At 41.3% G+C, this 16,319-nt stretch overlaps 1 protein-coding gene across 3 annotated transcripts in view; it reads right to left on the bottom strand.

Moving 5' to 3' along the window:
• ATP7B (ATPase copper transporting beta) overlaps positions 1–12,929 on the bottom strand; it is a 30,847-nt gene extending 17,918 nt beyond the window's left edge. Inside the window, exons 1-5 of one of the 3 annotated variants that reach the window (XM_056490280.1) lie at positions 12,459–12,929; positions 4,675–5,899; positions 2,998–3,234; positions 1,744–1,907; positions 759–920 (exon numbers count right to left, since the gene is read on the bottom strand). In XM_056490280.1, the coding sequence (XP_056346255.1) occupies positions 759–920; positions 1,744–1,907; positions 2,998–3,234; positions 4,675–5,899; positions 12,459–12,707 (2,037 nt within the window). In that variant the 5' untranslated portion in view covers positions 12,708–12,929. Of the gene's footprint in view, positions 1–758; positions 921–1,743; positions 1,908–2,997; positions 3,235–4,674; positions 5,900–12,022; positions 12,045–12,458 lie in introns of those variants that run through there. The other 2 variants (XM_056490272.1, XM_056490290.1) reach the window with 2 other exon arrangements.
• Positions 12,930–16,319: the final 3,390 nt, after the last annotated feature.

Below are 16,319 nucleotides of genomic sequence, written 5' to 3'. Positions count from 1 at the left end.
CTGTGGCAAAGTATGCTTTAGAGAACTACTCTGCCAGCCTGAACAGTCTACTAGTTAACATTTTAGTAACTGCTGCTGCATCAGTTCTGTGGTCTAGCAGCTCTTTTCTGAGTAAATACTCTAGAGCATAGAAGGCAAACAGTCTCTGCTGTCCTCCTGACTACTCACTGCATGCATCTCATACAGTTTGACCTCTTCCCTTCTGGTGGGACAAAAAAAAGAAAAAAGTTATGTCCATGTCTGGGCTGTGATAACAGTAGATTTTATGATCTTTGTGATTACTGGTAAACCAGGATTTTCTCATTTAATATCAGGCTGTATCACAAGCTGTTTCCATTCAAAGATGTGGGAATAGATGCAAGTATGTACGGAGATATGTAATACTTGTGGCATGAGCTGTGGCAAAACTTCTTTTACAGTCTTTGCCACTGTCAAGAGAAAGAAGTATTTTTTTTCTGAATTAGCAACACTTCACTGAAATGACTGTGGTTCTACACACAGAATTGCAGGAAATGAATATATGACACTTTTTCCAGATAAAGGCAAAAAAGGTTCATTTGGTAGTGTGTGTTTTAGAGTAAGAGCTGGGGAGCCTATGCATTCCTGTGGAGCACAGCAGCCTCACCACAAGAGCATAAAAACATGGCAATAACTACAGCATCTACAAAACCTGTGAAACCTCTCAAATATCAGCTGCTTTATTTCCTTCTAAATTTCACCATGTGATTGTCCATACATAAAAACTTTCCAAAGCCTACCTTGATTACTTTTATAATATCTCGAGGTCCAATAATTTCAGGATCGAACTGGATGTGAGCTTTGCTAGTTGCAAGTGCAACTGAGGCAGAGAATATGCCATTTGTTCTCATGAGCTTGGACTCAATGTTGTGAACACAAGAGGCACAAGTCATCCCTGTAATCTAAAGAAAAGACAAATTGGGGTAGTTAGCAATCCCCCACATTCACCCAATATTTGTAGGTGTACTTGAGAAAGGCCTCAGCATAGTTTTATAGAGCTGTCTGAAATGATACAAAGCTGAGAACATACCTATCCATTTTTATTATAAAATTGTGCAGACAGCAGATATAGCCACAGCCAAGCACCTTCATGGTAGCTCTCATGCTATTAACTGTAGAAGTATAACTGATATGGTTCTATCAACACCTATATTAGCATTGCCAAAGCCAAACTCTGCATGTGTAACTTCAGCTCTCTTAAATTTTCCTTCAATAAGGCATGTTACCACTTTGTGATCTATTAACACAGTAACACAGCAGCAGACTGCTGTTCTCCATCTTGCAGTAAGTATCTGTCAGAGAATAAAAATTATTGAGGAATCCATCCTTCATACAAGCAATTTACTAATTTTACTGACTTTACCCAAAGTTCCTAGGCCTCTATGCAAAGCCCTTAACTTTAGCAATACTTTAGTATTTGCTGACACATTCTCAGTTACTCAGAGTCTGTACTAAAGTGCATTACAGAAAATTTCTGTTTCATTTCTGCTTGCTAAGAAAAGTCTAATCTGTACACAGAGCTATCACTTCGTATTTCAGTGCTTTTGGATGGGGTCTTCTAAGACAAGTTGATTTTATTTTTTCTATTATTAAAAAAATAGTGCCACCAGCCAGAACTGAGCTGCTGAACCCACAACTGCTCAGCAAAACTATTTGCCAGAAAATGAGTCTTCCAGACCTGACTTTTCCAAAACAAACAAATAATTTCAAATACACATTACTTACAAGAAGCTCCACTTGCCCTTCTGTTTCTGCTTTATTTTCCATTATGGTAGCTTCAAAACCCAAATTCTGGATCAGCTGTGCTATTTCAAGAGGCTGTATGAGTTCTGGCTTGTATTTTATCTCTGCTTTACCTGCCATCAGTGCTACCAACACTGAAACAATTCCTGCAGTAGCAATAACAAAAGTATTAGATAATGTAGTTCTTCTGAGGGAAAGAAAAATAAAATATTACAAGTGACTGTCAGTTAGGACTGTAACAACTTAGAGATATTATAAGCCTAATGATTTCTCTCTGCCTCCTTCTAGTGTTGCTCCCTAGTCACAACAGCAAGTTTGTACAGAGACACAGCCACACTGAGTTTCCCTTTAGCAATGAGAGGAATTGCAAGATTTACACATGGAAGGAGGTGAGTTTTACTGTGATCTAATGAGAGAAAAAGGATGTTTGTAAGCAATCTTTACATCCACTGCTGCAAGATCTACCCTAGACTTGTCATTTGGAACAAGCCCTGCAGCACAATGACCTTTTTATTTTCCTGTTCTCCACCCCTCCGTATTTTTTTAATAAATAAAAAGCACACAGAAATCTACATTTAGAATTGGAAATCAAAACATAAAGATCACAAGTCCAAAAAATTTTGTTTGAAGAGCTAGTGCTTTTTTTGATTTCTAAATCAAGGCAGTGAGACCACCACTGGGATACTGGTGAGAGAATAATCAATAAGCAAAACCTCCCAAAGGCATGCTGACACAAATGAAATCAGACATTGCTAAGCCTGTCAATCTTCTACAAGGCCAGAAGAAAGGCAACCCCAGCCTGCAGACTTCTAGACCAGTAAACACCACTGTGCCTAAGCTTACCCTGGCAGTGGAGCCATACATTTGTTTGTCCCTGCCTGTGCAAACATGCCCAAGCATTCCTGAGCTCTCAAGGGCTCTGGGGGAGATGGATTGCTTTGTAAACCCACAAAGCCCTGAAAACTAATAGACAACTATTTCTCTGTTCTTGTCTTCAGACTTATTTGAATTTTTTATCACATTACAGCCTGTTAGAAGTATGTTCATCGTGTTTGTCCACCAGTGCAACAGGACAACTAAACAGTGACATAGTTACACTAGCACTAAGAAAGAGCATTAACTCTATTTAACTTCCAGATACTGTATGACAGCCTCTTCCATTAATCTCATAAAATATCTTTTCCATCCCATCATCCCTTATTATTAGACTCACTATAGGAATCTTAAATTTATTACCATCTTCTTTCTGCAAATTTCTTTCAATGGTAGACACACACGATGCACAGGTCATGCCGGTGATTTGCAAAACACACTTCTCTTCTGTGGCTCCACTGAGCTGGTTTGACCCATCAGGGTGAGGACTGTCAGGAAGAGCATCTGAGGCATCACCTTGGTGAGGAGGCTCTGGAGCTCGAGGCTGCACAGCAGCTTTGCTGGCATCAGGCTGGCCCCTGTGCTCTCCAGCAGCAGTATCTTGAATAAATGCACAATACACTGAATTATTTACAGTGACTGGATGATGCAAAAGTACAAACAAGCCACATTTATCAACCACAGAAGTCCTCATAGTTGTTTAGAAGGTGACACAATAACCTTGGTCTCTATATGGAAATAAGTTGTTACTATGCTTATAAAAATACATATTAACCAGTACCACTTGTACGACCATCTAAGTCTACAGAACTAGCTTTCCACATTCAGATGGCAAATGATTCCCTCCAATTCCAATGCCTTGACCTGGCAGCTACCTCCACTTGATAAAGATATATTGGTGTCCAGAGGGCCCTTATCCAGCACAGAAAATGTGGTCCAGTCATACCCATTCTGTCATTGTTGCCATCTATATATCACTTCATCTCAAACAAGGAAAACAACAAGTTTCTCAACAGATTTCTCCTTATAGCACAATATTCACATTGCAAGTACTGCAAAATGAGTATTGGAAGCACCCCAGAGACCTGAACACAAACAGGCTACTTGCAAGCATTTTTTTTTCTTTGCCAGATATTGAACAGATACACAACAGCTCCAGCTGTGTTCACAAACTACCCCCCTTGGGCAGAGGTTTGTGTAAAGGAGCAGGAGTTGCTTCTGAACATGTTAAACATAAGGGGTTCACTCCTTTTCCAGATGGAGTGGAAGGTTTCCTACCAACAAATTATAAGCCAAACAAATTATAATTAAACACCACATACAGCCCCCCCTCCTCATTTGTAGTAGTACCACAGATTCAAAGAGACTGGACCCATGAAAGAAATTAACAGGATGTGGTTTTTTTGTGCCACATTCAAAATTTGCAAGAGAGGAGATTGTGCATCAAAACAACTTTTTAAACCTTGAGCACATGTAGAAAATGCATACACTGCTGCAGCTGACGTAAAAGCAGCTGTTCCCACCAAAGAGTACCTGCATTTTGCCACTTACCCTTGCTTAAAGCAAGGTTTAGTGAAGTAAGGCACGTAAAAGTACTCAAGTAATAAAGGTCAAAGGCTAAAGATACTAAAAAGAGGTTTTATCTTTTATTTTTAAATGAAAGATACTTCATTAAATTTGTAGGTTTTAGTGTTCTGGAATGTAAATGCAAAGATTTGGTTTGATAGATCTACTTACAGCAGCCTGTAGACATAGGAGGAAACCTATTTCAGGGGGTATGGGGATGAGCTATTTGAAAGGCCTTGTACCCCAGATCTTTTGGCTTCATAATGTGACTCAGGTCTTACACCCACTGCTGCAGTTATCAGGGGCTGAAACAAGGTGCTTTACAGCTGAAACCTGTGTCCCCTGTTAAGTGAGGTGGGATCAGGAAATGCATTCAGAAGAGACAATGGCAATGTGATGCTTTAAGAGTTTCTCTCCAGAAAGGAATCTCAATGCAGAGATTGGCACACTACCCACAGAAGAAATATCAGTTACCTGTCAGCACAGAGGCATCAAATCCCATGTCTTCTATGGCAGCTCTTAACTCTTCTGCACTAGTGACAGCTGGATCATAGTGTATGGTCCCAGTACCACCAGCTAGAGAAACTGCTACACGCTGCACTCCTTGTCTCTGTGACACAGCCCCTTCTATGGACTGTGCACAAGAATTGCAGGTCATGCCACCAATCTTAATAACAGCAGTGTGTGCCATGCCTTGTGGTGGCTGTCTGGTGACATTGTAGGTGAAAGCACCTGAGGGAGATGCTGCTTTATTTGCTTCTGAACCATTAAGGAGGCTTGCTTTAAAGTTTCCAGGTGGAAGGGCCTCGATAGCCTGCTGCAAAGCTGACAGGGTGATTAAATCTGGGCTGTACTCTACCACAGCACATTTATGCTCCAAAGACACTTTAATACTTTTTATGCCAGGAAGATCTGATATATTTCCTTCAATGTTTCTGACACAGGACTTGCAGTGCATGCCCTCTAACTGTAGAGTCACTGTTGCTGTGCTTCCCAACTCGGGGACCAGCAGATCCAGCCCATCACTCTCAAGACTTGCTGGTGTCTCCCTGGATTTTGCATTCTGCAGGCGCTGGAGATCAAGGGCACCCAGCTTCAAAGGGGCTGATTTACTTTTAATAGTGCAGTCATACCCCATGTCACTGATGTGCCTCTTGAGGTCATCAGGCTGAATGATGTAAGGATGGTAAGCAATAATTGCTTCTTGGTTATCAAGTGACACCTTGATTTTTGCTACCCCGTGCATTTTCCTGATCTTTCCTTCAATGTTGGTGACACAGGACTGGCACGTCATGCCTTCTACCCGAAGCTTCACCACTGCTTCTTTCAAGCTTGGCAAATTTACAGTTGCTGCTGTCGACTTCTCTTCTGCTATGCTGGCATCAAAGCCCATACCCAGAATTTCCTGGCAAATTTGCTCAGGGTTTATTTCCGACTGCAGATACTTGATAACGGCATTGTTCTGTTCAAGGGAGACTTTAATCCTCAAAATGCCCTTCACCTTGGAAATCCGGCCTTCTATCGACTGCACACATGATTGGCAAGTCATTCCCACAATGTTGACTACCACAGTATGCTCTTGGGAAGGTGGAGAGGGCACAGTTTCAGAGCTCTCCTCATAGCCCATGTTGTCAAAAGCAAAATTATGTTTCATTGTAGGCTTCAACTCACAATCAGGAGAATCAACGTTGGACAAAGCCTAAGGAGAAAGTGGAAAAGTAAAAATAAATGCATGTATCTTCAGCCCCATAATAGCAAAAACAATCTTCATATGCTCTCAAGCACATACTAGAAGTGTAGTCTATATGGCCAAAAGCCTTTACAACATTATTTTTCACTTTGAATATATTACCAGTGAGTTATGTGCATGATGATGAATCAGGCTTCTGACAATCTCTTGAACAGCAATTTAGAAAATACTGACTAGGATATAAGAGCAGAATTGACTCAGTATTCCTACCCCAAGTAAGTAATTTAAAACTGGAGTTCCCTGCAGCCACAGGACGCTTCCATGACACAGCCTGAGCTGCTCTTCAGAGCACGCTGTCACTGGCACAGTGGGTCACAGCAGAGAGTGTGCTGACTCCTCTCCAAAAGGTCATAAACTGGCCCAGTTTGGCCAACCTGCTACTTCCCAGGAGGAGTTCAAACCAAACCAAAGAAAACCAAAAAGCCCAAGAAAACAGAATCATGACTTTTCCAGAAATCTTTCCAGGTGCAGGGTGGGTCAGCTGCATGACATTTGAAGAGCTATATGCACACACACCAAGGCCTGGGCTCTTTGCATTTAATATAGAAACCTTTTAGCTTGTAATCTGTATCTAACAAAGACCTTGAAAGACAGAACTGTAAGCAGATATATTTATTGTGGCTTAATTTTAGTTATCTACTTGTGAGGCACCTAAGTTGTGCTACAGTAACTCACTGATTTGATCCAACACTGATTTTCAGGATGGCCAGTACTGAAATAGGCCAGCCAGAAATGAACTGTCTCAGTCAGATTATGGGCTCTGCAATACAGGAACTCTTCAGCTGAATGCACTCAATTCAATTGAAAATGAATTTAAAAAAAAAAAAAGAGCCAATGTTTCTCACAAAACAAGTACTGAGAGCACAGACTCTGTCTCCAGGCTGGAGCTATGTGATGAGAAAGACTGAAAAGGGTAGGGACAAGTTCCTAGATTGACAGATTTCATGGAGAGAAAATGAAAATTCATGTCCATGATTTAAGGCAACTTGAAATACTAAAGATCTAGATGAAAGTTACTAGGATAACTCTATTCTCTTGCCTGCAAAGCCTTGGGCTCTCTGACATTCAATAAAACACCTGATGCTGGGCATCACTGCAGGAAGAAGGGCCCACTGGATCTGACTCAGTACTGCAGATCCTGTTCCTATGACCCACAAGAAATGTCCCTTCTCAATACCACAGCATGGATGAGAAGCATTTAGGCTGCTTAATAACACTAGACTGCATCCAGTTCATTTGATGCAGTATTCAAAATTCATTAACTTGATTTTGTTTCACGCTTAAGCAGCTTGGAAATAACGAGGTCTGGGGTCACAACCAAAACAGCAAAAATTTAAGATGAGAAATTTGCTTTCAGCCTTTTCTGTACTGTATGTGTTAGAACAGGAGGAGGAATGAGCAAGTTCAACTCTTCAAGATTATGGTGCAGCCCCTCCACTATCCTGACAGCAAACTGTCCCCCCTGCTCCCCCTCTTCTGCTTGGCCTCCTGGCTGCACTCCAGGGATGCTGGAGAAGAGTCAGAGGAATACTACAGTCCTGGGTCCCCCTTTTGTCTCCTCCTCCCACAGGCCTGGCAGCACCCAGTACACTGCTGTCCTTGCACTTCCCATAAATTAGTGAAATCCCCAAGGTACCTGGAAATGTGCCACAGGCACCTCCTTTTGAAACAAAGCATTAACAGTTAATAGTTAATCAGACTTCCCAGTGAAGGTGGTGCCCTTTTTAAACACCACACAAAGACAGCCAAGACACACCCCCATTCTTGTGTCCTATTGTTGTGAATTCCCACAATTTGCAATAATAATCTGGCCTTATGTATGGAAAAAACCCTGGCTGAAAACAGTCTCCCAACCACCATATTTCAAATGCAGCCTAAACTCAACTCTCATTTATTGCAAATTCTGCCTCAAGAAGCGTTATGTGGATATTGTCCATCATGTCTCTTTCCTGTCCCCAGTTCCCCAAGGACACTGCCAGCATTTATCAAAAACTCCTAGTGAGATCTGTGTGACAGTTACAGAAGCTCACCCTGTGCATGTTCTTGGGATCACAGGACAAAGGTATTTTGCCTTCTGCATCTTTTGGTGAAACAGAGCAGGAGTGGAGGAAACAAACCTCTCTGCTTCACTGCCTGTCTGGCTACCACTTGCAGGTGAAACTCAGGAACCATCACAGGCCTTATGTCCTCCACTGTGTTCCCTCCACCCCCACACTCACTCACTGTCTCACTTTTCCTAGGTGACACAAAGCAATTCAAATCAATCATGTAAAAAGATTAGAGGGTATTTCTCATTATCGAGGCTTTTGAAAAACATAAAAGCAAGGGCTGTTTCCACTATTTTAATGCATTGTAAGCCACAGTAACTTCAAAACTTGGCCACTGCTTTTTGTTTCACATGAAAAGCTATCCCAGCATTCAGAAGAATGGGCAAAAACACTTTGTTTGCTACTTGTCAAAACCAGATCCAAGGACTCTGTAGGAGAAAAATCCTTGCACACAAATGTTTAAATGACAAGGAAAAAATAGAGGGGATGTGGATATAAGAAAACAGAAAAGCTTCTTTCCCTTAAAAAAACCCAAAAATGCACAAGTGCCAAAACACTGAAGAATCTCCCCCACAAACCAATGAATATGCACAGGTACAAATAAAGTATTTACAAAGCCTTTAGTATTGTTTTTACAGCTTCAAAAAAACCCAGAACTCAAATAGGCAGAAATACTTTTATGTATGTATTTGCAAGAAGGGTGTTTCTATACCAGACAAGAGGAAAACAGCAGATTCATGTAAGGACACAACAGATGAGGCATACAGAAATGTGTCCATAGTTTTCCTCAGGCACACACTGGGTCTCAGAAAAGAGTTTTCTGATACCAGCTACCACCCACACATAAAATGGCATCTATGAGGCTGTGTAGTAATTCAGAGACACTATCTGCAAGAGGACCAGAGAAGCAATCACCACCAAAAATGCCCAAAAAGGTGTTTGGGTGTCTCAGGAATTGCCCCTTCTGCTTTTTTCTGCCCAGAGAGAAATATGAACAAAATAATGGTACATCCAGAAGGGAATGTGTAAAAGAACTGGCTCAAGTTACTCTTTTGTCTTTCACACCAAAGGAGAATGGCTCACTTTTAAGAGCAGGTTTACACCAAGTCTGTTTGCTCTACCAGTCTCATGTATATTTTTACAGGATGTATGTGAAGAATATGCAAATAATTACGCATGAAATGTTGACAATTCTTTCCCTCCTTTGTTCTGCATGTAAAAGTTGGAACTGAAAGCACACAGCAGAGCGAGTCTCTACTCTGAAAGCTAAGAATCCTGACCCAAAGAAGTTATGAAACTCATATGAACAAAAAATTGAAGAAATTTGAGAAATCATTGACACAGAATCAGTAGTAGATAGAGAGAGCTTTAAAGAAAGCACCAGAACTGCTTAGAAAACATTTGCATCTACAGGAGAAGCTCTGAACCAGGCCCAAGATGAGTAGCAAATGTGCAGGAGTGTGGCATCTAAAGCTCAAGGCTCAGTAGGAGGATTTCAAAGCAAGATACAAGGTGTGAAGAACAGCCCATGATGTCCCAGACAGGAGCTGCTGCAGCACTCATGCCTGTCCTGGGGCAGCACAGAGCTTGGGAACAGCTGGAAAAGGCAGAGGCTCATGCTCCCCTTTCTGACTGCCTCCAGCCAGCAGGAAGACCATCCAATAGGAACATGCCCCGGGGCTGGAATAACTTTTTGTGAAAGCATGGAGGAGGAAAAGGGCAGGGAGATGCTGCTGGATTGGAAGCACCAAGTCTCAAGCCCTGGTTCAGCACAGAGCTCTTGGTATCATAGGATCCAGTTCATGGCAGGTCCATTTGGGGAAGGTCTGTATGGCTGGTGGGACAAATCCACCCCATTGAGTGATGCTCTTAGAGGCTTAGCAGGACACTGACCCATGGTCCCCCAAAACAGGCTCCTTCTTTCAGATATTCCCATTCAAATATGCAAAGGCTGAGAGTTCAAGCAGTGAAGAGATACATAATAAATCTGAGAAAAACAACGGAATTCAGAAAAAAACCCCAAAGACAAGGAACCCACAGCACTGGGTGAGACTCTCACACATGCACATATGGTGACCCATGTCTTGAGAATGGATGCAACACCATGGCTGTGAACTCAACAAGGTTTGTGCCTTCCTTGGCTTCACAGCCCAGCCACTCCTGTCCAAGTCCCCATGCTTCCTCCATTGCTGTGTTCTATGGTCACCTCATGAGGTGGGCTGTCACCAGGAAAGCCATCCCTCTACAAGTTTCCCCTTCCCAAGAGGTGCAGCCACCTCCAAAATGGCAGTATAACACTCCTGGCCTCTGCAGCACAAGGCTGAGGTTGTCACAGGGGCATTTCACAGCTCCCTGAGCATCACCCACACCAAAATCCAGCACCTCTCCTCTCTGTTCATCCAGCAAGGCTCTCCCCACAGGGCTGGCACTGCTCTCCTGCCCTCCATTGCCTGGCCTGCAGGCATGGGAACTTTCACATCCTCTTTTCCCTGCACCTCTGGGGGCTGAAATCAGTTATTGCCCTCTTACCTTTGAACTCACCACTGCCGAAGAATAATCTTATCTGTGTTTTACCTTCCCTACTTCCTTCTTTCACAGCACCTGAGTCATGCCTTTGGATTCAGGCAGCAGCAACACACAACTGAAAAGCCACACACTAATAATTAAACGCTTCAGATGTTTTCCAGTTCATTTTAGGCAGACAGTGAGCAACAAAACGAGGGCAGAGCAGCCACAAAAACATCAAAGGTCACGAGTCTCCAATTTCATGCCTGTAACAGCAGCACTCTGGCACAGAGAGTACCCAGAAACACAATCCTCATGCTCCTTAACATTTTTCAGTGCATCTCGTTAGAGCATATTGTTTAAATGTATTAGATCATAATTGGTTGTTCTTTCTCCCCTCGTCTCCCAAACGAAGATTAACAAATGCCAGTAGCTACTACATTCAGTAACTACTTACAACACGGTTTGTTATTTTTCAAACAGTTCCTGAGTCTTAAAAAAGGAAAAAAATCACCTTCTGAACCTGAATATCAAGATTCAAAGAGAATATTACTACAAAGCAGCCTTTATGAGGCTTCTGTTTCCAAAATACTAAGTTAATAATACTAATGCTTCTGCCAAGGGACTGCTATTCCCCACCTGGGATCAGGTTTCTCTAACAGTACAGATGATAGGGAAAGATTTAGGCAGTTGCAGCCAGTCTTAGTGAAATGACACCTACACTGCAGTCAAGAAACCTCAGAGATCTTAACAGGCACTTTTAAATTAAAGGGAGTTGTGTAAACCAAGTTTGGTTTATGTGAAAGGGGAAAGGCTTGCTGTAAATGAAACGTTTCTAATTTAGAATCAAAATAAGGTGAACCTCTTTATGGTGTCCTTCACAGCATCAGTACAAGCAACATATATCTCCCAGTGGACTGAATACAGAGAAGAGATCCTTTGATAGAACAAAGTCATTTATGTCATGATTCTTTTCGAGCAAATATTTATAATACAAGAAGTAACTCGAGGCAGAAAAAACCTTCAGGTATATTTGGTCTGTTCTGGCTGTTATTTCATTCCAGGCTGACACTATTTGAGCTATTCTAAGCATATGTAGTTTCAAAGAACATGAAAACACAGAATCACAGAACATTCTGAGTTGGAAGGGACCCACAAGGATCATCAAGTCAAATTCTTCAGCAAATGACTCATGCAGGAAGCAAATCTGCAACCTTGGCATTATTAGTACCATGCTCCAACCAACTGAGCTTTGTTCTGAGAGTTTCTTTTCCTTAAATATTCACAATATTCACTGGTCCAAACTACATTACTGCCATGTACATATATTTTAGACAGCAAAACTCTTTTAAAATAATAAACCTCACCATATTTCTATCAGCATTGATCTTCCTAAGTCTCTTCACCATAGCACTTCATCTCCAAAAATACCACAGTTATATACAACACTGAATTGCACAGATGTATTTATGAAGAAATTCATTAGCACCCACTTAATAGATATAAATAAACTACTTACCTACAATAAGAACCTCTTAATGTTTCTGCAATTTCTGTTATTCCAAACTAGTATGAGCTTCTGTGAAACTACTGGAGCAATTGGAGTTCAAAAGGAGAAATACTATTATGTTTCCTTCCTAAGAATCAGCACTCTGTATTATTAGAGGTGGAGCTGAAACAATGCTCATTAGCTTCCAGAGCATAAGTCATCATTAACATCTAGTTTCAAAGATAATTTTCAGAGGATCCCCAGAGGACTTTGCATTTGTACTGCTTGTTATGGGGCTGGCATCCATGCTGGGGATCGAGACAATTTAGATAAAGAAGGTCTAATTTCCTTTAATATACAACCCATGTCCAACATGTTTTGTTTTAAACTCACCAGTTCAAAAACACCACTTCCCTCCCAACATGCACCCACACCCACGCACACATGCACATTAGCCCTCACTGACCTGTCTTTCAACTGTATTGACTTCTGTCTTTCCCATGGAGTAACTCTGCAAAAGTTTCTCTTCTTTCTGCAAGTTCCTTCTTGCTTTTACCGGCGATGCTGTCTTGGGCTTTTCACCAATAATCAGTAGTTCAGGCACATCACGAGCTGCCTGCTGCTTACGAATAGCCACCAGGGAGATGTTTCTGTCGTTTAAAGTAGCTAAGTAGGACAGTTCCCTTTTCATTCTATTGTCCAGTTTTCTCTCCATTATTTTTCTGGATTTAAATATTGCAACACCAAACAAAAGTTTTACGAGAGCAGCTATTTGTTGTCCCACAAGCCACGCTTCTTTCAGCTACATTTACAACAGCTTGAAGAGTTCTGCCTGGCTAATCCACATGCTTATTAGGCATTCACCACCAAATCCCAGATGGAACCTGTGATCCTTATGTAGGCTGCTTGCTGCACTCAGCTACCTGCTCTCCCTGCCAGTTCAAATGTTTCCCACCAATTGCGTCCCTGGTGCTTTCCAAACTGCGTCCGGCACTGCTGATCTCTGCACACGGCGTTGCAGCAGGCTCAGCCAAGGCTGCCTTTCACAAGCTGCTCAAACATGACCTGTCTGCAGCAGCCAGCACACAATCAGCCCACACACACAGGCATCAGCTCCTTGTGGCCATGTGCACAATCCCAGCTCCTACACTGGGAAAATGCTGCTTCATTTCCTCCTTCTACGAAATACCGGGAATTTCTTGGATAAAATGAAGTCCCTTCTAACACTGAAAACATGCCCACGATTATCTAATCAGAAAAGGCTCCTACACCAAAGGCCTTTCACTCATTCAGGGCAGAAGAACATTCATTCTTTGTTTTGAGAGGGAAAACAAAAAGGTGAGTACAATACTTACACTTTCTAAAATGTGCCTCTTTACCATCAGCAAGCTTTACTAAAAACCAATGAACCAAACAAAATTAAATGAGCAATTAGTGCCTGAAAGGCAAGAAATAAAATATATTCTCCTTAAATTCTCTGGGCAACAGGAACATCTAATTTAGACAGCCAGACACATGACAGGTACCACCACTAGAAGTGCCTTGAGCCAAGCCATAATATATTTCTCTGGGGCTTCCCACAGCAAATTCACAGCACCATGCTCATGCAGTAAGTGGGATCTCCTGTTACCTAACTCCACAGTAGTGCAGTCCACTTCTGAAGGCACTGCTGAACAGGGCCTTGCATATATGCATTTACAAAATTTATAAAATATAACAATGTCATTATTTATTTATTTATTAGCAATTTCCACCCTCTCTGCCTGGGCAGTGATATCACTGCACATGCAAGCCTTAAAATAATTGTTTTAAATTTAATCAGAATGTCTTGGACTTGTTGGAAAAAGTAACAAATTTACTCCTATGCAGAGGTTAGCACACAGGATCAAAACCTCAGCATATCTCTGTCACATCACAAAAATCTGAGGGATAAATGACTGAGGGATAAACGACCTGAGCAATAAATTACTCCACCTGCTGAAAGAATTAGTATAATATTTATAATTTCTATAATGTGCCTCTTTACCATCAGCTAGCTTTACCAAAAACCAATGACAGGACAAATTCAGATTCTTATTTCCAAAAGCAGAAGTACACCCCTCACACCCCTGTCACATAGAGAGTGGTCCAGAAAGCCACCATGCAGGACACTGGCATCCTACCTTGTCTCCCTGCCATAACTTCCCCACAACTATGGATCCTAAGTTCTTGGAAAAAGAAGGTCTTCTGCTAGAGAAGCAAAACTCCAAATACTGCTGTAGCACTATTCTGTATCATTGTCTTAATATAAAAAATCAGTGATGATAATAATAAACTTTTTTAAAGGGCTATTTTGAAAACATTTTGAGAAATAGCCCTTCTAAAGAGAATTATTGCAAAGGTTAAAGTGCCTCTGTTTGTTCTGCATTTATCAAACCAATTAGAGCCACATCTGACTTCAGTTCAAACACTTTACTGAAAAAGAAAATTGTACTAAAGATGAAATAATTTCAGGAATTACAAATCTTAAGTGGTTTTGAAATGAGCAATTGAAAATCATACAATTTGACTTATGTGAAAAATTTCAGTACAACATTAAATGCCAAAGCTAAGTCTACATACTAAATACATATATAAAGTTAAAAACCAATATTCACCATTCTAAAACAAAACAGGCCTCTCATTCCACATCAAAGGTATTCAGAAATTCAGCTCTGTGTTCTAATTCCAAATAATGACAATTTCAAATTCTTGATTTTCTAAGGGAACAGGAATTCTAGTTTCTGGCCATCAATAAAGTATATATTTGATCCACTCATCTCTGACAGTATCATTGCTATTAAAAATATCCCAAACCTGACTGAGCATGTTTCTGCAGGTAACAAATATTGAAAAATATACTGTGATGAAAACAACTGTTAAAAACCACTTAGGGTTTGGTTTTTTTCTTCATTTCAGGTTAACCCGCAAAGCTCAGCTTAGACTGACAGGATAAGAAGATGTTGAATAAGTATCTCCTCTCCAATTTCCCTCAATCCCTTTTGTTTCGCCCCACAACTTCTGAGCAGCCCTAAAATAAAAAGCTGTTTGTTTCTAACAGCAGTGGAGAGAAATTCTTGCTTAGTGCCCCACAGTCCTTTGCCTTCAGCAGAGTCCTGAATACTGATACACATTAAAAAGAAGGATTTGGTTGGGGGGAAGAAGCTTAATATAGTTCTTCAGACAAAAGGGACATATTTTAACCACTTTAAGTGCCTAGTTTGGCTGTGGGCTGGAGCAGAGCAGTGACAAAAGAAATCTGTGCAGCTGACAGAGTCTCGAGCAGCTCCTGGAGAAGAGGCACCAGACACAAAGCAGAAACCACTGAGAATCTTTTAAAGCTAAGTAATTCCTATTTACATTAATGGATGAGACTGAAAGCTCAGAGGTTCTGCCCCACCTCAATCACTGCATAACTCTCTTATGGCTCAGGAGACATTTCAGGAAGGGATTCAGTATTGGCACCTTAAGGCTGGCAATGTCTGCCAGGGAAGTGAGGCAGATGCTTGGAATTTACCTCTGTGATTGTCTGCTGCTGCTGCACTCCAACAGACTGCTACTGGCTTACAAATTATTTTCTCCATTCTACCTCAATCAATTGCCCCCTTAGAGTCTAAGCTAATTGTGTCAGCTGCAGACTGAGGGTGAGCATTTTACTTAAGGCTGAAATAGGAAAGGCAATTCTCATCTGATAACAGTACCACTCCAGTTTAAGGCAGGATTTTGCAGAGCTTAGGATTTTCACTAGGAGGAACCATCCTGGCTTGGTAATATGAAATTCAGATGGCAAATAGAAAACATGCCTGCTGCCTTTGCAGCTTTCTGCTAGTGTCTAGCAACGGTTGCATTTTCATGCCAGAACATTCCAAGAAAATCAAATCCCTTTGATTTAAAGGCTCAAAGCTGATCAAACATGGGTTTTCCCCTTTATATTACCTGCATTATCAGACTACACGATAAACACAAAAGAACAATGTGTTCTCATATAAATTTTGTTTCCCAGGTGATGCATTCATCCTTGGCTTTATAGGATATCCTGGCCTGTGTCTAATCCCTCTTAACAATGCCTTGAAAGATGAGATGCTTGGGTTGGAGGAAAAAAATGGGGACTGGGAGGTCAGAGGGTCATATTTCTTTAATCTGTGTAGGAAAAAAGAATGAAAAACAAAGTTCAGTGAGAAGGAGCACATGTGTTTGCTACAGCTCGCCAGGAACAAAGTGCTGCACCCCTTAGGAGCAGAAACACTGAAGAAGCTTGATATATCACTCTATGAGAGGCATGAAACAAAGGGTGGAGAAGCATGGAGGT

Source organism: Oenanthe melanoleuca, chromosome 1 (genome assembly GCF_029582105.1).
Source record: "Oenanthe melanoleuca isolate GR-GAL-2019-014 chromosome 1, OMel1.0, whole genome shotgun sequence".
Taxonomy (NCBI): Eukaryota; Metazoa; Chordata; class Aves; order Passeriformes; family Muscicapidae; genus Oenanthe; species Oenanthe melanoleuca.
This window is presented reverse-complemented; position numbering and strand designations above follow the sequence as displayed.